Source organism: Vigna unguiculata, chromosome 3 (genome assembly GCF_004118075.2).
Source record: "Vigna unguiculata cultivar IT97K-499-35 chromosome 3, ASM411807v1, whole genome shotgun sequence".
NCBI classification, from domain to species: domain Eukaryota; kingdom Viridiplantae; phylum Streptophyta; class Magnoliopsida; order Fabales; family Fabaceae; genus Vigna; species Vigna unguiculata.
In genome coordinates this window covers 1,588,550-1,609,548 of record NC_040281.1, presented here as the reverse complement: position 1 = coordinate 1,609,548, position 20,999 = coordinate 1,588,550, and the positions used below count along the sequence as shown (strand labels likewise).

General features: G+C 32.0%; 5 protein-coding genes and 1 long non-coding RNA gene across 9 annotated transcripts; 4 read left to right on the top strand and 2 right to left on the bottom strand.

Annotated features, from left to right (window-relative positions):
- The first annotated feature begins 1,351 nt into the window (after positions 1–1,351).
- On the top strand, positions 1,352–3,122 carry LOC114177190. Its single transcript, XM_028062446.1, has 3 exons — positions 1,352–1,609; positions 1,767–1,885; positions 2,832–3,122. The coding sequence occupies exons 1-3, from the start codon at positions 1,473–1,475 to the stop codon at positions 2,849–2,851; spliced, it is 276 nt and encodes a 91-aa protein (XP_027918247.1). The 5' UTR covers positions 1,352–1,472; the 3' UTR covers positions 2,852–3,122.
- Positions 3,123–4,202: 1,080 nt separating this feature from the next.
- Positions 4,203–8,402, top strand: LOC114179804 (proteinaceous RNase P 1, chloroplastic/mitochondrial-like). Of its 2 annotated transcripts, XM_028066266.1 has the most exons (8): positions 4,203–5,676; positions 5,771–5,860; positions 5,961–6,142; positions 6,225–6,345; positions 6,594–6,665; positions 6,803–6,932; positions 7,277–7,359; positions 8,036–8,402. In XM_028066266.1, exons 1-7 carry the CDS (start codon positions 4,288–4,290, stop codon positions 7,321–7,323), a joined length of 2,031 nt encoding a protein of 676 aa, XP_027922067.1. In that variant the 5' UTR covers positions 4,203–4,287; the 3' UTR covers positions 7,324–7,359; positions 8,036–8,402. The 2 variants fall into 2 exon arrangements, with proteins under 2 accessions (XP_027922067.1, XP_027922066.1); XM_028066265.1 differs by lacking the exon at positions 7,277–7,359.
- An 876-nt stretch (positions 8,403–9,278) lies between these two features.
- On the top strand, positions 9,279–11,360 carry LOC114179352 (probable protein ABIL5). The gene is made up of 8 exons (XM_028065674.1): positions 9,279–9,524; positions 9,600–9,682; positions 10,149–10,296; positions 10,401–10,500; positions 10,592–10,631; positions 10,720–10,874; positions 10,976–11,040; positions 11,115–11,360. Exons 1-8 carry the CDS (start codon positions 9,450–9,452, stop codon positions 11,199–11,201), a joined length of 753 nt encoding a protein of 250 aa, XP_027921475.1. The 5' UTR covers positions 9,279–9,449; the 3' UTR covers positions 11,202–11,360.
- Positions 11,361–14,181: 2,821 nt separating this feature from the next.
- On the top strand, positions 14,182–18,184 carry LOC114176718. Of its 3 annotated transcripts, none has more exons than XM_028061846.1 (5): positions 14,183–14,454; positions 14,974–15,051; positions 15,138–16,789; positions 16,911–17,031; positions 17,547–18,183. In XM_028061846.1, the coding sequence occupies exons 3-5, from the start codon at positions 15,155–15,157 to the stop codon at positions 18,134–18,136; spliced, it is 2,346 nt and encodes a 781-aa protein (XP_027917647.1). In that variant the 5' UTR covers positions 14,183–14,454; positions 14,974–15,051; positions 15,138–15,154; the 3' UTR covers positions 18,137–18,183. The 3 variants fall into 3 exon arrangements, with proteins under 3 accessions (XP_027917648.1, XP_027917647.1, XP_027917649.1); XM_028061848.1 differs by having other exon boundaries at positions 14,183–14,458; XM_028061847.1 differs by having other exon boundaries at positions 14,182–16,789; positions 17,547–18,184.
- LOC114176719 lies at positions 16,542–17,537 on the bottom strand. The gene is made up of 3 exons (XR_003603040.1): positions 17,208–17,537; positions 16,950–17,011; positions 16,542–16,630 (listed from the first exon to the last, which is right to left on the bottom strand). It is a non-coding gene; the product is annotated as an uncharacterized LOC114176719 (long non-coding RNA).
- A 512-nt stretch (positions 18,185–18,696) lies between the features above and the next one.
- LOC114176703 (dynein light chain 1, cytoplasmic-like) lies at positions 18,697–19,723 on the bottom strand. The gene is made up of 2 exons (XM_028061824.1): positions 19,255–19,723; positions 18,697–19,148 (listed from the first exon to the last, which is right to left on the bottom strand). Exons 1-2 carry the CDS (start codon positions 19,390–19,392, stop codon positions 19,005–19,007), a joined length of 282 nt encoding a protein of 93 aa, XP_027917625.1. The 5' UTR covers positions 19,393–19,723; the 3' UTR covers positions 18,697–19,004.
- Between the last annotated feature and the right edge of the window lie 1,276 nt (positions 19,724–20,999).

Below are 20,999 nucleotides of genomic sequence, written 5' to 3'. Positions count from 1 at the left end.
CACAATTTAAAAAATAATTTTTATTTCTGAATTTGACAATCTAAAAGTATTTTTTACTTTTGAATTTTATAATTTTAAAAAGATAAAATGGAAATTTTAATATTCATGAAGTAGGACGAAAAGTATGAAGTTACGGGAAGATTTTGTCGACAATAAAAATTTGTAAAGGGGTTCGACCTTGGGTTGATGAATTAAAATTGGCATAGTTTACCTAAATTTTAGAAAAATAAATTTAAAATTCAGAGGGAATTACTTTTGAATATTTAATATATTTAACAAAATATAATACATGTAAATTAAGACTATAATTAAAAATAAAATATTTTATATCATATATATCTATAATTAAAGAATTAAATATGTTACATTAACTTATTTTTCAATTTTTAAAAATATTTCGATTTTTAATATTGTGTTTTCATCAATTCCAAGTTTTTGAAATTTTTAACGTATATATAATAAATTAGAGAATTGAAGTTTTAATTTAATATTATTTTTAAAATTAGGCGAATTTATTTTATGGTAGATTGGTGGTAAATTCAGCTATCATATGTTTAATCCATATAAGTGGATTTGACTTATGGTGAGGTGAGTCGGGTCATAGGTATATTGAATTTAATTTTTTTATTCATTATAGAAACATTTTTATTGTTTATCCAATAATAGGTTGGTCTTCGGATTTGATCTATTTTAATATTTTTAGGAAATAATTCATAAAATATGTTATTTAAATGAATAAAAATAGAAATAAAAATATATTATGTGTATGAATAAATAAAGAAGAAAATGAAAAAAAAAATTTACTCAAAAAAATTAACACATGAAAAATATTATTTTTATGTCATAAAATATTATTTGGTTGTTAAAAACTGAAGAAAATATAAAAAAGTAAAATACCATCATCAACTTTTATGTCGCTTTCATATCTCTTCATCTAGAAAATGATTTTAATAGCTTCATGACTGGACCTCAACATGTACCCAACCCAATGGGCTAGTTCAACCACCAAATAAAAATTTACTATATCATTATTGTCCTCATCATCGCAATCAAAGAACGGAAAGAAGAGAAAAATAGCGGAAAAACATTAAAAAGTTATTTATGACTTTTAAATTGAGCAATTGAGAATATATTATAACCATTCCTAAAGATATAATATGTGTTATGGATTATAATTTTGAATTTTTTTTATACTTTTAAATTACACAATATGCATTTTAATTGATTTTTTGAAATATAATGAACTTGATTTTGCTAAAATAAATTATTATTTATGAGTGTTAATTAACTAATTATTAATTGTTACAAGGTATAGGTTAGAAATGTCTTTCACAGATATGGCAAAAGAAAATATAGAGAATCCCTAAAGAAAAAGAGAAATACAATTAAAGACGAAACGACATCTTTGCATGTAGTATAGGAGTAGGGAAGGTTTCATATTCAGAAGTGTTTCCAGCTGAACCAACACGGAAATGGCATCATCGAAGGTTTTGTGTAGGTTGTCGTCTCGGTTACAGACACTTGCTCACAGCAACTTCACCAAACCCTCACTTTCGCTTCACTCCAATCCACTTTCTCTTTCTGCGCGCCGCCTTTCTCGCACTTTCCGGTGAGCCCTGCATCTCCCTCACGCTTCGTGTCATCCCCAATAGAAAAAAAGATTGGATTTTTACATTGGCATTTTGTTCTTGAAAACCTAGACGACACTTTTATATGATTTTGTTTATTCATTTGTTTTAATTAAACTTTGTAATTTGGTTGGTTAGGTTACCGGTGGAGTTGGGAAGCTTGGAATCAATTATGCCGTTACATAGCGCGGTGGCTTCAGCTCGATTAGTGTCAAGCTTGTCTGTTGAGTCTATGGGTTGGGGGTTAGTTCCTCAAGGTGTGTTCTTTTTGTGTGTATTCTCTATTCAGCAATGTTATTGTGGATTTCTGACATGACTTTAAGAAATGTGAGATGAGTATACAATTAGAAGGGTGAGGTTTTTTTCTTGTGTTTTTGTATCTTCGTTTTTTTATATGCGTATACAATTAGGAGGGTGAGGGAATCGAAGACCTCGTTTAAAGTACTCAAAACTCCTACCATTAAACCAATCCTATGGAGTAAAGTTCATGTTTGCTATATTGTGTTGTGTACATTCTGCTGTTTTCTGTTGCATTGCATATGAATCGGTTAAACTTCTCAGTAAATATTTATAGGAGAAGAAAACAAGAGAGTAAAATAAGTTGTGTTTATCTCGGAAGTTAAATTGATTTAATTTATTAGGGAAGCTTAATTCATCTTATTTACTTGTTTCCTTCTCCTATAAGTGTTTGTGGAGAAATTCATCCTAATTTTTATCAGGATTCAACTAGTTTTTCATGGAGGCATGGCTTAAAGTGCTTCTTTGCCAATTTGTATAGACATACCATTTGGTTCTCGTTGGTTAGAGGTTGAGCTTTCTTGTGTGAAGATTTTGTAGGGTATAGCATTACCAAATGATCAGCACTTGGTATTCGAAGTATATTTTACAGGACCTACCTGATACCCAAGCAGACAAATATGTAGATTTTATAATTTTTGCATAAAATAATATTTTAGAACTCAACAAAATTAAATGTCATTGGATCCTTTCACACTTTCTTAGAAGTTGTCTGCTTCAGTAAATATATATCTTTGATGTTAGGCTTGGTGTACAATGTAGAAATATCAGGATTTTATTTTTGTTAAAGTACATTGTTGATTAGAAAATTGCACCCATCTGATTTTTCTATCTGATTTGAGGTACTAATTTTAATGACTGAATGACAAGAACTCATTGCAATGCTTCCATTTGTGTATTTTACAGGTATTTCCATGCCTTTATGACAGCATTTGTCTGCAGTTAGTAGCTGCAAGGTAGCATTTTCTTTTGGATGTCAGGCTCATGTTGATGTTTTCAGTTGTTGTAATGTTGAGGCTACTGACATATGATTCTTCATCTGACATGTTTGAGGACACGCAGTGCAATTGATGTTGCTTGCATATTGCTTAGTTCAATTTATCTTCATATATTTCTGGAATATATCATTTTTGGTTTTTCCAGTCTATTGATAAATATTTTGTTAACTAGTAATGCATTTGAGTGCATTATACCTGAGGATTTAATCCATTTGAGTGCTTTTGATTAACTTAATAGTTAGCATAAGCTAATAAACAACTTAAAAGTCATGCATAATAAGTCTCATTATTTGAATTTTATATGTCATCTATTTGTTAGTTATATTACTTTATCAATTTCTAATGTAAATTGGCACATGCAATACTTATTAAGTCCAAAGAATGTTTAAACTTTATGGATAAAAGAACTTTTGTCATTTGATGGATTATCAAAAAGTACGAATCTTTTTACTATTTGATTACTTTGTTTTATGGCATCGCAAATGAAATTGTTTTATGACATCACAAATGAAATACATCTTGACATTAATGTTTTATCATCTCATGGTATATTTGGTTCTTTATCAAATGAATTATGTTTTGACAATCACTAAAATTGCACACAAATATCTCTACTTCCAAAGGATGAAGATGTAATCATTCAAGAACATAATGCAATCATGATCATCAATAAAATCTAGTACCATGGCTATATCATTTATTTCTCTTATAAATTCTGAACTTTAAATTTGAAAATCCACTTTGCAATTTGTCAATTAGCTTTTCTTAGTGACATTTTTCTAAATAATTTAAAATGATCCAAGAAAATTGTAATAATTTTTTTTATTTCGCTTATGGTGACATATTTCGCTTATGATGACTAATAAACGAGTTTTAATTCTTTAAAGTCCGTAATGTGTTTATTGTATCTTGACTCCAACTTTTTTTTTTCTAAACATGACCATACACTTAAAATTGAATACTTTAGTTAAAAAAAATTGACAACATTCTCTCTATAATCTTACACTCAATGTAACATGTAATATTGACTATTTTTGTAACATTCTTACTTTTATATAACTAAATTATTATTTTTATTTTACTTTTATAAATAAATAAAAAAGTTATAAAATTTCACGTTTTAATTCTTATAATTGAGTTTGTATTTTACAAGTTCTATAAATATTAGAATTTCTTGTTGTATTAAGATAAAGTTTGAATTTAAAGAAACAAACACGTAATCTAATGAAGTAAAAATCTTGTTTGACAAGATTTGTATATGTAGGCTTAAACAAGGGAAAGAAAAACATATAATATCTTCGAGTGAGGGTGAAGAGTTAGCGCAGAAAGCACAAACGAAGTAACAGATGGTGGTGAGGTAGGTGATGGCTCCCTTTGCCCTTTACTTCAACACTCTGCAATTTCGACAATCTCTCACTTTCTCGTACTCCAAGCCTAACCTTTGTTGTCTCTGTCAACGTCGTCCTTCAAACAACATCGTCACTTTCATTTCCATCAAAACAAAACAAACTGCAATTCGACACTCTTATCTCAATTCTCTACCCGAAACCGCTCCATGGTTTGCCAAGACAGCTCCTTACGCTTTCAGAGACTGCAGGGGGTCTTTGGAAGCAAGAGCTACCATCAGTGGCAGCAGTTGCACGGTTACCGAGAAAGTGGAAAAGAAGATGAGGAAGAGGAAACTGGATAGGGATAGCCCGCAAGTGAAGTTGAAGAATGCTTTGGACATGTGTTCTAAAAGAGGTGATGTTATGGGGGCGTTGTCCTTATATGACGCTGCAATCTCAGAGGGTGTCAAACTGGGGCAGCACCATTACACTGTGTTGTTGTATCTGTGTTCTTCTGCAGCTGTCGGTGTTGTTCGACCGGCTAAAAGTGGAAGTGGTGCTAGAACTCTCAACGCACTTGTTTCCTCCGACGGACTTCGGAATGAGGGGCTCAGTGAACCAATGGACACAAATGACTCATCTTTTGAGTTGGATTGCAATGCTGGGTTAAATTCTGATTTGAATTCCACTCAGAAAGATGGGATTTTTGTGGTGAGTGATGAAGTCAAGAGATATGCACTTGAGAGAGGGTTTGAGGTGTATGAGAATATGTGTGTGGGTAAGGTTCAAATGAATGAGGCTGCGCTGACGGCTGTGGGTCGAATGGCCATGTCCGTGGGTGATGGTGACATGGCTTTTGAGATGGTGAGACAGATGAAGGACATGGGGATAAGTCCTAAGTTAAGGTCTTACGGTCCTGCTTTATCCACATTTTGCAATAATGGGGAAATAGATAAGGCGTTTGCTGTTGAAAAGCACATGCTTGAGCATGGTGTTTACCCTGAAGAGCCTGAGTTGGAGGCTCTCTTGAGGGTGAGCATAGGAGCTGGAAATAGTGACAAGGTTTATTATGTGTTGCACAAAGTAAGAAGTAGTGTGAGGAAAGTATCTCAGGCCACTGCGTCTTTGATTGTTGATTGGTTTAAGAGCAAGCAGGCTTCAAGAGTTGGGAAGAGAAAATGGGATAAGAGATTGATAATGGAAGCAATAGAAAATAATGGTGGAGGCTGGCATGGGCAGGGTTGGTTGGGTAAGGGGAAATGGGAAGTTGCTCATACAACCATTGGAAAGGATGGAGTGTGTAAGTGCTGTGGACTGCAGTTGACCACTATTGATCTCGATCCTATTGAAACTGAACATTTTGCCAAGTCAGTTGCATCTATAGCCATGATGAGAGAAAAAGGCTCAAACTTCCAGAAATTTCAGGTAAGAAATTATCATTATTTGTAAGTGTTCTAATCTAATTAATGTTATAGATTGATGATGTTGCAATTGGAATATATGAAAACGTGCATTGCAGAAATGGCTTGACTACTATGGACCTTTTGAAGCGGTGGTAGATGCTGCAAATGTTGGCCTTTTTGGCCAAAGTAGGTTCATGCCACACAAGGCAAGTTACCGAGCGTAGAAAATACTCTTGTCTTTTATTCCCTGTTTGTTGTTCTTGTTTTAGGGTTACTGATTATTTTCTTTTGAGATGAAAACTTTAGATCAATGCTGTTGTCAATGAAATGCGCCAAAGGCTCCCTTCAAAGAAGTTACCACTTATCATTTTGCATAATAAGCGTATCAAGGGAGACAAAATGGATGAACCAGTCAATAGGGCATTAATTGATAAGTGGAATGCTGCTGATGCACTCTATGCAACACCTTCAGGATCAAATGATGACTGGTAAGAACAAATGTTAATTTTTTTGTTATCTGTTTCTTCTGGTTAGGCATATCGTGCTGCATTTTACTGACCCGTGTTTCAGGTACTGGTTGTATGCAACTATAAAATTTAAATGCTTACTTGTTACCAATGATGAGATGAGAGATCATCTATTTCAACTTTTGGGAAATGACTTTTTCCCCAAATGGAAAGAAAGGCATCAGGTAAGGCCCTTTGGAAAGAAGAGATTTCTATTAGATCTTTGTTTTTATTGTCATGCTGATTTTATATATCTGATGAAATAATGTTTTAGTCATGGTAGTTGGTTAAATCATATATACACAAATACATCTGCAATTTAAGGTTTAAATCATTGGTAATAAGATTTTGTCTTGAATTTATATTCCCTTTCTTTGATTATGTGCAATTTAAGCCCATCCTAACATTGGAATCCCTGTCTACCAAATTTAAGGTACGCTTCAGTTTCTCTGGTGGTGGTAGTCCAGTGTTTCACATGCCCCCTCCTTGTTCTGTTGTAATTCAGGTAAGCTCTTACCCTGTTCGAAAAGCAGCAGAACATGAACACAGATTAAATTATATTTGTCTATGAATCTAAATTTGAAACAATAAAGATGTGAAGAAAAGAAAGAAGGAAACATAACATGGCAACTGTGGTAACAGGAATCAGAGGAAGGCCACTGGCATATTCCAATTGAAACAGAACTTAATTATGAATCAGAAAGAAGATGGTTGTGCATTACCCGTGCTAAACTAGACATGGTTTTTAAAGATTCTTCCACATCATTTAAAGGTAAATAATTGATGGCACACTCACTGAGGACTATCTGGTTTGCACTTACATGGCTGCTTTTACAACTTATTGTCTTTATTACTGTTGTTTCAATGAAATTAATGATATTCTTTACGATAATAAAAAATAGTTGTCAAAAATAAAATTTTAAGCAGCAGTAGCAGCAACAAATTCATTATCAAAATACATGTAGTAGAAATTCATACTTTCCTACAGGTGTTTTAAACTCTAATCTGTTGATGCTTCTTGTATTAACTCTTCATTACATATGCTACGAAAGTACATCTGAACTAATATAAACTCAGCTAGCTTGTTTTCTGTGACGATGAACATTGGGATTTCAGATGGTCAAAGGTTAGGGTTGGAAATGCAAGAACTTGTTACTCGCTAAATTTATGATCCTCTCCATTTTAGAGATTGCATTGAGGTGAAAACACTATTTTGACTTTATTTGTTCTTTCTTTATGCAATGGTTCATGTAGCTTTCATGGTCTTCTATATATATACTTACCTTAGGTCCCTTTTGTTATTCATTTTTTCTTTTAACATGTAGAGTAACTTCTCCACTCAATTAACTAAGTACTATCAGAGGCTTTTGAATTGAACTAATAAAAAATAGAAAATTCATTTCATTACCTCGAAAGAAAAAGAAAAGATTTACAATGCTATATATGACACGGGGAGTTCGGTTCTATAATTATTAGTAACTTTAAAAGTCTAAGGGTAGCTCAAGCACCATTAAAATGATATAACTCTTTTAATCCTCGTCATTTATTCTCGATTTCCACCTAAATATTCATAAATTTCAAGCTATGATCTTTCAGTAACTGTTGCATGAAATTGTCATTAGCCTGATAAACATGTCTGTTACAGCATGGAATACCTCAAAATCCTCCATAGAACTTAATTTTGTTTGCTCATTTCTGCTATGCATCCTTGCACATGAAGATGGTTTAACAACTTGATGCCTACTTTTGTATTTTGGGATTGGGAATAGTTACTCCAATGTTTGCCATCGTTATTTATCGCCAATTATGAAGTTTTTCCTTTTAATCAACCTAATGTTATGCTAATCCCCTCCTCATTTTCTTTCCTTTGGTTAGACTCTAAACACTTGCAAAAAGGAGAATGTGCAAGATCAACTACTAGAAATGCCTCTGAAAAGGATCCACAACGTCAGAATCCTTTCAACCACGAAGAAAAAAGGGAAAAGTCTCAGGAATTGTATAAAAGTGTTAGAGATATTTTTTTAGGACCAGTATCTTCGGATAATAATAACTCTATATTGTCTGACATTGAAGCTGCAGAATCAATTGGTGGTTGTACCATTGATTTTCAGATATAGAGCTGCCATTGTTGTGCTGATCATCTTGAGCTATGCACTAGAAATTATCATAGCGGTCTTATGTGAAGCTCCAATATAGTTTTATATTGCCGGAAGAAATACAAAGGATAATATGTAGTTCTAAATTATTATCTAGAATTAACCTCTGCATTCAAAAGGTTGAATTGTTGCTCACACATGGGACAAGATACTATTTGGTAAATGAGGGTGCAAAACTGATGAAAAAGGCTACATGACAGCCCACACGTATCCAAAGTTGATATAGTTAATGGACAGAACACCAAATTTCAATTGAACAGTTCTATGTCATGTTAATGAATCATAATTAAATCAAATTTGAACAGCAGAAAGCATCTGCATGTAGCATACCATACTGAAGATACAAGTAAAAGTCACAGGTCATCAAGTTTGTTCCTAATTTTGTATCTTTAATACTTTTGTGACCGTGTGACGTTGATGTTCAAATCTCTGTCCTTTACCAAACCACCTTTTACTAAGGTTGATCGAATAAAATAAGATTTTGTATCTAACAGGTTCCTTTTTGTTCTAAAAAAAATGTAAGGTGAAAGGAGTTAACTATGATTATTTTAATTAAAAGTTCACATGATATATATATATATATATATATATATATCCTACGCATACATACATGTCAGATGAAACACTGCATGTGCTAAGCTGGTTAAGCCTCCAACCAAATAAGCCCTCTGTCATGTGCCTTTCAAAATATAAATATAAATATTATTAGCAACGACACATATCATATACGTGGTGAGTGAGTGACTTGTTCTTATCAGATAACTCAAGATGAGCCACTGTTTGTTGCATGATTGTCAGTTTTTAAAGGAATGACGTGCTAGTAGTAGGGCCTGTAATTGCATTATACTGTGAGTCATTACTTTGAGGTTTTAATTAATTAGATGCCCATCACGGTAAAACAACAGAATATCACGGGACTGAAACTGTTTCTTTGTCATCATGCTCTATAATGTGTGTGCTGGCTGGTCATGGGCTGCAGAATCTGTTTTTTAGGAGCCTTGTTTGCTTCATCATATCACAAGCCTCCAAAAGCCAGATTACATAAATCCTCTTATAATTACGTGGTGAGCCTCATTCAGAAAAGTGAGCATTATATTAGATCCTATGTTTACAAGCATTAAGGCTGTAGCAATATGATGGAGTTGAATGTCAAATCTATAGCTGATGCTGAGGTAGAAGAAACCATGCGCTTTGACAAGTCTCTTCAGGTTCACATCTAGACTCAACAATACTTTATATGTTAGTTCAATCTTTTGTTCATGCGTATGATGTTTTTACTGCAGGAGCTGAGGGAACTAAGGTCTCAACTACACAAAGCTGCTGAATACTGTGAAACAGCTTTCTCTAAGAGTGAAGAGAATAATGAGTGAGTGAAGATTTGGCCTTTAAATCCAGCTTTCGTAGTTGTTTTTGTGTCTAAATGGAATTCAGATGTGTTTGAAAGAGTATAAGCTTGAAACTGAAAAATCAGAAACTTGTACGAGACCTTTGAAAAAACTTAGGATGTGTCTAAATTTGGAGTGACTGACGTACTCAAAATCTCATTGTACGAGACTGAAATAGTGTGTGTATAAATATAAATGGAAATGAATTACAATACTCACTTCTGATTTTGGGTTGAAATAAAGATGTTAAGAAATATTGTCTATAGAGTATTCTAATAATTGTGGTTGGTTAGGGTGTTTTAGTTGCTGTTTTAAGAGGTTACGTAGTAAAACCAGTTTAGTAGTTCCTGTTACGTTGCTTGTGTTGTGTTTTCTAATTTGCATTAAATATAGTTTGGTTGGTGCATATGTTGACGCGTGACGAATTGTTACTGGAAAATGTTGCAGTGTGGTGGACGACACAAAAGAGTACATCTGCAGAAGCATGGTCACTGTTATTGATCATCTTGGAAACGTATCTTCCAATCTCGATGGCCTTATTTCTCACACTAATGCATTTTCTGAAGCTGAGTTACGAATCCAATGCCTTCAACAAGTTAGTATTGCTTCACACGAATTAATCCCAAATAAATGCATCGGCTTAAAATAAATCTCTTATTTAAAACTATCTAACCAAGTTTAATATTTGTTTCTTGATAGAGACTTCTCTCGTGTGAACAATATGCTCGCAAATTGGCCCTCCCAAAAATGCAATGCAATGAGAATTCGCTTAGATTTCATTCGCGTTATTTATCACCATGTAAAACAAATATTTCCTTCACTCCAAATCAATCACATTGTTAAACCATCACAGTTTTCTCATTTATGGCAATGATTTTTATGATCTGCAGCACCTTCCCTTGACAGATCAAGCAGTAAAAAAGTAACAAGGTAATAAATACTTCTCCAGTACTAGTTAAATTGAAACTGAAATATATGTTAGATAGTATATCTAACCTTTTTCATTAATCAAATGAAGAGATTCCGAAGGTGAAGCTCCTTTAAAGTTAGATGATAAACATTTACCAGAGACATACGAGGATTTGCCACTCTTTATGTACACCCATAAGCCTCAAATTCAGAATTTGAAGCCAACCACAGGCACACTTAACAGCCACAATAATTTGGCCATGGGTAGGTACTAGGTAGACTAGTATTGAATATTGTTATCTCGTAATTTTGGGGTTTCATCTCTAACATTTTGTTCTTGAATATTTTCCTGGTTTAAACAATAGTGGCACCGATTAAGGATGGTTTGTCTTTCTTATCGAAAGTTCCAAATCCTAAATTCCATTTCCAAGTAAGTGTATCCTCTGTACCCTGCGACAAGTAAGTTCTGTAATTTTTTATCTGTTCATGCTTTTGTGTATGCAGAGTACACAGAAGGTTGGACGCCAGAGAAGATCCTTGCATGGTAGTGACATCTTATGGCTCTTGAGGCGTTCAAAACGGGTCCAGTGAAAAACCAAGAACCTATTCATGTGAAATCTTCACTTTTCACATAGTTTATGATGTTTTACCAATAGTCCCTTTTGTTAATGCATTACAAGAAAATATTTGTATTTGAAGCACAGTGAAAGTTTATCCTTTCTCTTTTTTCAAGATGTTTTGGACACGAAAGATTTTCTTAAATCATGATAACAACCTAGCTTGTCTGACACTATATAAATGCTTTATCTAACCCAATTTCCGAAAGAAAATGTTTGAGAGGCTAACTACCTAAATACTGGTCCCAAGTGCGACCAAAATGGAAGGAGCTGAAAATAAAGTGGATGAGGATTTTAGTTATTATCTTTAAAGAGAGTGAATCTAATCTACAACAATATATCTATAACAATATATAAAAAGGATTCTCTTTTTTATGTCTACATTTCATAATACCAAATATACCCTTTACAATATTATTATTTATTAATTTTTTAAAATTAATAATTATTTTTATCTATTTTTTATAAAATTGTTTATCTTTTTTTATTCATCAACAATTATTCTCTCTATTTATTTCATTTTATTTTTAATAAATATACATTTATTTTATATATTAACTTAATAACATTATACTATTATCATTTATTAATATAATATCATTCATATTTAAAAAATACGTACACACAGGCGCGATAGCGCCTGTGTTTACACTTATATAGTAAGAAAAATGGTTGTTTGACACCATTTGATAATTTGTATAAAGGTAAAATAATTTTAACAAAAATTAACTTTTATATTTAAAAAAAAAAAGAAAAAATAAATAATTATGAAAAATAGTATCAAATAGTAAAAAAAAAATGGTGTCAAAATACTAGTTTGAAGTGAGAGACCAAAGATATACAAGAAGAGCATCACTAATGACCCTATACCTAAGTGTTTAACTCAAAATGTACAAGTTATCCTAATGCACAATAACAACCTACCTTGAAAATCAAAGATTTACATTATCTAATTATTTAGTTAACCTTTAATAAATAAAATGAGTTCATACTTCTTAAACATGATTTTAGATTAATGAAGAGCAAGGTGTAAAAATTATATTTAAAATACATGATTTCAATATTTTGTTTATTTTTAATTTGGATAGAAGTAATATATACGATTTCTTCCTCTATGTTTTCAATCTCTTTCTTATTCTATTATTTTAATTTTTTCTTTTTTTTAAAAAATAATTATATAAACAGATTTTTTATTTTAAATTGATTTTAATATTTTGATTAGTAATTTTAAATTTTTATATAATCAATTTTTTATTTTTATATAATTTTAAATAATTAGATTAATGAATTAAAAATATATTTGTTACTTTTCATAACTCGTTATGTTTTCTTTTAATATATACAAAATTTACAAATGTAAATTTAATTTATTAAAGAATATATACGTGAATATTTAATTTTTTTTAATATTTTAATAATTAATAAATCTAATAAAAATATTTTAAGAAAATCTTTATCAAAAAGAAATAAATTTTAAAATTAAAAATAATAGAAATAATTGGTACTTTTAAAAAAAAAGAAAAAAAATATATATATATACATATATATATATATATATATATATATATATATATATATATATATATATATATATACTCGCGTGTGTGTACGTGTGTATTATTTTAAAATTCATAAAATAAAAAGTATTTCAATAATACATATTTATGCAATTTAATATATATATATATATATATATATATATTTATTTATTAATTTCTAAAAAAATATTGCTTTTATTCTGTATCTACAATAGTAATTAATAATTTGTTTTCATGAGAGTTGTTTAACACTTTTTTATGTAAACCAAGGAAAACGTACAATTTTGTTCAGTATAACTTTAAATGAATTATTTATTATATATCTTTCAGTTATTTTTATTTTAATATATTATGAATAATTACCTTTTCCGATGTTATACAAATTAATCTTGTTCTATCTTCACATTAATTAAATTAAAAATATCCCTAGAACAAAATTATGTTATTTGAAATTTAAAAAGTGACAAATAAAAAGTATTATTTTATTAAATAACTGAAATGTAAAAAGAAATGGACTCAACTCTACATAATTTTTTTGGTAAAAAATACATAACTGTTTATATATATATATATAAATATAAAATAGACAGTATATGTCAACCGATGTAACTGTTTCCGTTCTCTAAATAAAAAGTATTATGTAAACTTTGGTATTCAATTAACGTTAGTTATGGCGAAAGAAAATGTAAAAGAACATAGATCATTATTTATTTTTTTACATTTTCATTTATGCTAAAAAGTAAATTTTAACCACAATTCGACTCTAATAAATTAAGTATGTAAGTTGAAATTTGCATTATATATATTTTAAATTAATCTGATCTCTAATCACTGATTAGTTATATATTCAACAAAAATTTGTTAAAATTCTTTTTAATAATAACTAATAACATTTTAAAATTTTAACTTTAACTTAATTCTACAAAATAATTGTATAAATTTGCACTTAAATATATACTCTAAATTATTTTTATCTCAAAATTAAAAAAAAATTACACTGATTAAAGTTGACTTGGCCTAACCTTTCTTTCTTCATGCGAGGAAGTAAGAATCATTTACCTATAGCATATCATTGATTAGCCAAATGAATCACAATTAAGTGAGATGAGAAATGTGATGCAAGTGTTCAATCACACCACATGAAAAGTAAACACATTCTTTAATGATCATTCATTGCAGAAGTCTTGCATAGAAAAGAAAAAGGGAATCAGTACTAATGTTTTGAACTGATTTTTGTGGCTTCACCAACTATAGAGTGCAGTGCCAGTTCCCACTTTCCATTCGGTGTGTAACTGACACAATTATGTTTCCTTGTACTCTGCTGCAACATGTCTTAGACCAAAACCATTATCTCTCATTTATTGCATTCATAATCTTTAATTGATCCCAATAAATAAAGCAAGTAAGCAACTATACTCTACCTCTTCTGCTCACAACCGTGTTTTGGAAAGTGACGCAAACACTTTCGTTATGTTAAATATGTATCCATCCATCATACGCGTGTGTTACCCTATGAGTTTCTCCTATAGGACTAGGTAGGACTTCATCCCCGTCGTTCCTCATTCGCATAACAACACAACATCTTTTTTATGTTTTCATCATTTCTTCCTCGTCTGGGTTATGCTATCTTGTTTGTTCTGCTGATTCTGACATCTCACGACTTCGTTTGGGATTAATGGCAAGAAAAGGGTAGGTATGCATGAAACCGTAACTCCTTTTTGCGCTTTTGAGCTTTATGTTGCAATTTTGTTTCTATGTCGCATGTGAGTTCTTGTTTCGTTCATTTTTTCTCGAAAAAGAAAGCAAACATGGGAATGTAAGGTTGCATCAACTCCGAGGATGAAGAATAACGAGTATATCAAGAAAAAGGGGGTTTGTGTTTTGGCTGAGAAATCTTCAGCGGGCGTTACCATTTTCTTTCCCCCTTCAATTTGGCTATTTTGATTGTTTTTTTATAAAATCTATGTACTATATCCCTTATGAGTTCTGTGGTGATTAACTCATATCAACTCTCTCTGTCTACAAATGGTTAGTACGAGAATAAAGTAGGATATATAACTTAGTCTACAGTTCAGTCTTAAATGTTACGATACCGACCATTTTTTTTTTTTTTACCTTTGCTGATGTTTCTTTGATGTATGTTCATTGTGGATGACATTGTTGATGGGGACTGATTATTTAAGTGCCTAATTGAATGCTTAATTGCAGATGTTTCAGTGGGACAAAGTGACAAACAAGTATGATACATTCTCTATAAAACAGTGAAATTGAAGGGGACTGGACCATGTAAGTATTCTGCAAAAAACTATTAGAATTGTTGAGTGTTTTAGAATATAAACAAATTCAGTCTGTTGATGAAATTTATGTGACAGAAAACAAGGATTAAGTCATGTATAGATCATTTCTGAGATGTGATGATCCAAAAGGAGTTGTAGGATGTGGGACAATCAGGAAATACAGAACTCGTTCTCACAAAGTGAAGGACAAGACAAAAATGCAAGAGACAAGTGAAATAATGGAAACATCCTTGATCAACAAAAGATACAAAGAGGAGAAGAAGGTCGCCGAAGAATGTGATGGAAATCTAGTTGGTCCATCATCTTTGCAGCTCACACAGGTCTTCGGAAAGGATCATATGCTAGATTCATGGTCTAGAGATATTATATGTGAAGGAAAGTCCGAAGATATTGCAAAAGGTATTTTAAAAGGGACTATTGGTCTGCAAGATTCTCTAAGCATGCTTCGCAAGTTGCAAGAGGATGCCGCACAACATACACCTTCTTTTGGGAGAAAACAGACTGAGAAACCAGAAAGAGACAGAATTGATGGAAACAAGATTGGTAGAAGAGAGGCTAATCCATTAGGGGAACAAAGTAATACAAAGGGGTTTCAAAGACCACAGCTTTCTGCCGGTGGTTCTTCAAGTAACTGCAAAGAGGAACTTAAGAAGGTGATTAAGGAGAGTTTGGTTAGGCAAAATATGTTTCCAAAGACCTCTGAAGGATTTCATTCAGGTTCAGAAACTTTTCATATAAGCACAAGCCAATGTTCTGGGGTCAAGACTGACACCCTTTCTGATCCTTCTTTATCAGTAATAGCTTCAAAGATTGAAAGAGGACCTAGCCTAGTTTTCAAGCTGATGGGTTTAGAAGAAGGTCCCTCAAAATCATTTCCAGCTGCTAAGCAAAAACTGTTGGGTGGTGAGATAGATATGTCAAAGGTCAGAAACAATGATTCTACAGCTGAGAAGGTTAATCCAGAACTAAAACCCGTGAGGGAAACTCTTGACACAATGCATTTCAAAGGTATTTCTAAGGAGAATTTTGTCAAACATGTTCATCATCATTTCAATGACACCAGTTCCAAGCAGTTTGTTGATTTATCTCACATTTCACTTACGGAACCTCAATGTACAATATACCAGCAATCAGAAAAAAGAGCCTATGTTCCAGTTCTTCCAAAAGAGTTGACAAAACTGAGAAGAGAAATACTCTCTTCCAAAACTATCAAACATAGAAAAGGTTCCAGTTCCACCAACATGGGAAAAGAAATGGAAAAGGGTATGAGGAAACGGCTTAAGAAAGAGGAAGGACCTAATTTTCTCAAAGAGGATGCAAAAGGAAGCATTCCTGTTGAAGAATATGCGGGTAAGGTAAAACTATACTGTCACATTGGTCACACATCACATGTAAATGAGACAATTGATAGAAAATGGAAGGTACGGCCCATTAGTAGAAAACAGACAGAAAAGGATATCTCACAACCTACAATTGTGGCAGAACATCAGTACAAACGAGAAATCCCCTCCACAAAATTGAGCAAGCTGAAAAGTGGATCCAGAATCGACAAGAATGAGATTTCCTGCCTAAAGAGCAGAGGTTCAGACAACAAAAAAACTACGAATTCCAAGGATGTTAATGTTGACAATAAAAAGGTTAATTCCGTGATAGATTCCTTAACAGGTAGAAAGAATCAGATGAAAGAACAAAGCACTGTTGCAGAGCCAGAACCAGCTAAACTAACTGTAAGTTTACGTTTTATTCTGTTTTTTTTTTATCAGCACCTTTTATTCTGTGCATATATGTTAACCAGAGAATGAAGTGAAACTTTCAATCTAAGTCTGAATTTACAATTCTTATGCATAGGTTGAACAAATCAGGCAGAGAGAAAAGAAGAAAAATTACCCCGAGATTAGAATCTCCACTAGACTAGAAGATGAGCTCTCGATGGTGTGTGAAGCAGATGCCTTCACAAATAAGATTGGAGGTAAGTTTTTCAACCTAAAAATGAAACTAAAAATGCATTTTTTATGGATGCATCGTATATATGTTTATGCTTATCAAATATATGGAAGTAGCATGCCTTCTTAATTTCTTGAACAATATACAAGCAAGTTACTATATTTTCTAATTTCTGATGAAAACCAAAAGTTGTACTGCTACCTTGAATTCTTGTAGATTTCTACAGGGCTTTTTTTGTCTCTTTCTAGTTGTCTTGGTCCGTCTCCATCAAAATAATTATTTGAAGTTTCCTTCCTCACCGAACAAATGGTGTCCAAAAAAGAGCATTCCTCCATCTATATTTTATTGGATCATTGATATTTCTAACCTAGAAAGTTCTGTCGGAAATAATAGTTCTATTATGACAACTTAATTCAGTCATTGCTTTGTATTATGTTATCCTAAGCTTACAACTAGGAATAGATCGAGAACTTCATCACATAACATGCATTTTCATTCTGTGTCTTTGTGTAACTTATTTGTCTCTTTTTGACACAACAGAAAAATGCAAGCTGAGGAAGAGTTCTTCGGGGGATGATCTCATTACGCTGCTCAAATCTGAACATAAAAATGATGGTATCAATGCTTATAGCATCGACGCTGACAGAGAAGGGACAGAGCTGAAACATTTTCTTCTAACGAGTCCATCATTCATAGGACACGCAAAGAAGCTCTTCAATCTTGATGTGGATCGTCCCAACACCCTAAAAAAAGATGAAACTGTTTGCAGCATGGCCAACATGAGGCTTTACTTGGATTGCGCTTACGAACTGACCGAACGTAAAAGTCTTGAAAACTCAAGATTACGCATCTCCTTATGCAGGTTGGTGGAAGAAATCTGTGATGGCATTGAGAATCTGAAATTTTACAGAGAAGATTATGATCGTGGAGAGGAAGATTTTTCGTACAATAATGACACATTTGCAATGATGGAAAAAGACATGAAGTGCAACGGAGAGATAAATGGAACGTGGGAAAGTGGTTGGAGAACAGGCTTTTGTGCAGATGAGGCTCAACTGGTTGTCAATAAAATAGAGAACCTGATTATAACTGGATTAATTGAGGACCTTGTAATCAATTTATTAGCTTAATTTCATTTTTACTCAAATACTTCGGAAAAAATATTGTATAATTTTAATATTTTTTGTTCCTTTCAAAAACTTTTCATTTCTCTTTACATTCTTATTTGCTATTTTTTTTTTTAATTTTCAAGTATCAGTTTTGCGAATTAGTATGACAACATTTCTATTAGAAAGATGGTTGTTAGATATTTAGTGATCGATTAAGTTTTAGATTAAATTTTGAAAAGAGAAATAGACGGACACTCTTTTAAAACATAAACACTCTCCCACACCTACACCAAATAAAAAATGGTTTTGTATCCTAAGTTTTTTATTTTTATTAAATATTAAGTAATAAAATAACATTATAAGCCACAATATTGTGATTTTTACTAGTTGGCGTCTATGTGTTTTCTAAATTACACTGAAAATATATTTAAATTAAATTATTTTTAACAGTACTCCTTTAAAAAAAAATTTAAAAGTAACTTTGTCTCTGTTTGTTTATATATTAAAGATAATATTATTATTTTATAGTTATATCTTTATCTACTTTTTAAATATTAGACATCCCTGGAAGAAGAAAAAGAGAAACGAAAAAAGGCGACACAGTTTTATTTATGTGTTTATTTTACATAAAGCAGAGACAGCATCTTAATCATAGTTGGACCGATACACGCATTTACATAGGAGAATCCCGAATGATCGATTTAAGAGGCAAGATGATGGAGACATGTCATCATGAGTCATCCATCATACATAGTTTCTTCCATGCTCTCACATCTCAAACATTCTCTGCTAATGCATGGAACCACAATCAGATGAAGAATCAAAAACCTATCCTTCTCTCATAACCAAACCCTGGATTCTATCTCAGATTGTACACACACAGCATAAATCACGAAGATGTCCCCTTAAAGATAAGAAAATTAAGAGTCTCCAGAGCAAAATAGATGAAAGTCCCTGATGAATGAGTGAAATAGCACCCAAAACTCGATCCCACCACACATTGCCACCCATTCCCATACACACTATCAAATTCCTGAAAAATCGAACGCCACAAACACATACTCAATACAAAACAACACCATATAAAGATTGGAGAAGAGAAAATGAGAAAAATAGAAAGAAAGATGAAAGAGAGGCACCTTCTTGATATGGGCAGCAACAGAAATGCAATCAGAAACATCGTAGAGATCAAGGGCGTGAGAAGCACAGGCCATGGCATGGATCTGCATCTTGGGTGACATGTCTGTTTCTTTCACCAAAGCTCTGCCTTCCAACATCCTTAATTCAGTGATGACGGTTCTTCTCGGTTGTTGTTGTTCTTTGTTACAAGGTTTTTGTGGCGTAACAATCTGTTATCTATGGCTGAGATTGTGGCACCAGAAGATGAACAGAAGAATGAAGAAGCCCCAGTTCCGTTGCTGATTTGAGTGATCTTATTCTTGATGGGGTGACACTACTTCAAAAGATACACGTAACCTTACACCAACCTTATTTTCACCTTTCTCTTGTCTCCTTCTGCTTCCCTCTCTCCACAACAAAAATCAAAACCAATGTCTATAGAAATAAAAAATAAAAAAGAATGTGCTTTTCTTTTATGTTATTCAAACTGCAATTGTTTATTTCATTTCATTCCACTTGTTTTATAATTCTAGCAGTCTATCTGGTTCCGCGTTGAGTACACGTAACCCCGTTAAAAATAGGGAAAGTGGGAGTTGTTACCTACCTGTTAATGAATTTGTATCAATCTTCCGAAAATTGATGAGTTGTTTTTACAAATTAATAAAAGAATATTGATCTCTACTTTTTGGTAAATAAATACTTATTCGGAAAAATATTTGTTCAGGCATGTATTGTGAAAAAAAAAAAAAAACCTTATGATGGTTGAAAATCAATTCATAAAAACTAATATATTGATAATATTAAATGTTTAATTATTCATTGAAAAGAATATATGCATCGAATATTTCTTTGTTGGAAATGTCAAAATGGTACAACGGATTATCTTATATTTATGTTTTTTTTGTTTTTGGTTGTAGATGACATTAATCATCATGTAATGAAAATTAAGTGGATCGAGTCAGATTTGAATTTTGAATTTTGCTTTTTTACTCTCTTACTCTCTTAAGTATGAAGAGTTTTGTCATCATGACTAAAATCTATCACGATTGATCTAGTGGTAGACACACAATCAAATAATTGCTATTATAATCAAGATTATAAATTTAATTCTTAATGAATAATTGTTCAGAAAAAGATGATTGCAAATAACATTAACTATCCTATAATTTTTTTTTCTAGTAGTAAGCACAGGCTTGATTCAACAATTCCTATAAAAAAAATTCCTACCATAAACAATATTATATTAAGCAATAATTAATATTATCTTTAAATTATTAAAATCTCGCTTCCGTATATGCTTTATTCGATTAATTAATACGTCCTTACTTCAAGATGTTCTTTGGCAAAAACAATATAAATTGAATTTTCAATATACGTTTCTTGTTTTATAAACATGCGTCGAACTTTGTGCAAACACGTTGAAGATTTGATTTGGATGAATTAGTGAAGATTAGGACGAATCTTCCCACTCAAATCCAAACTAATTATAATCATTGTGGTTGATGAAGTAATTGGCAATAGTTAATCTCTTTCTCACGGTGAGTTGGGATGGGAAATTAAACTATGACGAATTATGGGTTTGTATTTCCCTCATGTGAGTTTTGGCAAAAGTTGGTTGTGAATGGACCATGCTTTCACACAATGCTACGTTTTGGGTGTACACATTCATTTCACATTCACAATGCATTGGAAAAACAAAGAATAAGCCAACCGCGTATCACTCTCTCAATTGTTTGATCAACAAAGAGTACAGAACTTCACAATT

What these genes read in the sequence shown, in the direction of transcription:
- LOC114177190 (XM_028062446.1), top strand. Translation starts at nt 1,473, where the DNA reads ATGGCATCATCGAAGGTTTTGTGTAGGTTGTCGTCTCGGTTACAGACA. An exon ending in CGCCTTTCTCGCACTTTCCG is followed by an intron (nt 1,610 to 1,766) that starts GTGAGCCCTGCA and finishes TTGGTTGGTTAG; the next exon opens with GTTACCGGTGGAGTTGGGAA. An exon ending in TTGGGGGTTAGTTCCTCAAG is followed by an intron (nt 1,886 to 2,831) that starts GTGTGTTCTTTT and finishes TGTATTTTACAG; the next exon opens with GTATTTCCATGCCTTTATGA.
- LOC114176718 (XM_028061847.1), top strand. Translation starts at nt 15,155, where the DNA reads ATGTATAGATCATTTCTGAGATGTGATGATCCAAAAGGAGTTGTAGGA. An exon ending in CAGAACCAGCTAAACTAACT is followed by an intron (nt 16,790 to 16,910) that starts GTAAGTTTACGT and finishes TCTTATGCATAG; the next exon opens with GTTGAACAAATCAGGCAGAG. An exon ending in CTTCACAAATAAGATTGGAG is followed by an intron (nt 17,032 to 17,546) that starts GTAAGTTTTTCA and finishes TTGACACAACAG; the next exon opens with AAAAATGCAAGCTGAGGAAG.
- LOC114179804 (XM_028066265.1), top strand. Translation starts at nt 4,288, where the DNA reads ATGGCTCCCTTTGCCCTTTACTTCAACACTCTGCAATTTCGACAATCT. An exon ending in GTAGGTTCATGCCACACAAG is followed by an intron (nt 5,861 to 5,960) that starts GCAAGTTACCGA and finishes TGAAAACTTTAG; the next exon opens with ATCAATGCTGTTGTCAATGA. An exon ending in CTTGTTCTGTTGTAATTCAG is followed by an intron (nt 6,666 to 6,802) that starts GTAAGCTCTTAC and finishes CTGTGGTAACAG; the next exon opens with GAATCAGAGGAAGGCCACTG.
- LOC114179352 (XM_028065674.1), top strand. Translation starts at nt 9,450, where the DNA reads ATGATGGAGTTGAATGTCAAATCTATAGCTGATGCTGAGGTAGAAGAA. An exon ending in AAGAGTGAAGAGAATAATGA is followed by an intron (nt 9,683 to 10,148) that starts GTGAGTGAAGAT and finishes AAAATGTTGCAG; the next exon opens with TGTGGTGGACGACACAAAAG. An exon ending in AGCAGTAAAAAAGTAACAAG is followed by an intron (nt 10,632 to 10,719) that starts GTAATAAATACT and finishes AATCAAATGAAG; the next exon opens with AGATTCCGAAGGTGAAGCTC.
- LOC114176703 (XM_028061824.1), bottom strand. Translation starts at nt 19,392, where the DNA reads ATGTTGGAAGGCAGAGCTTTGGTGAAAGAAACAGACATGTCACCCAAG. An exon ending in TTGCTGCCCATATCAAGAAG is followed by an intron (nt 19,149 to 19,254) that starts GTGCCTCTCTTT and finishes TCGATTTTTCAG; the next exon opens with GAATTTGATAGTGTGTATGG.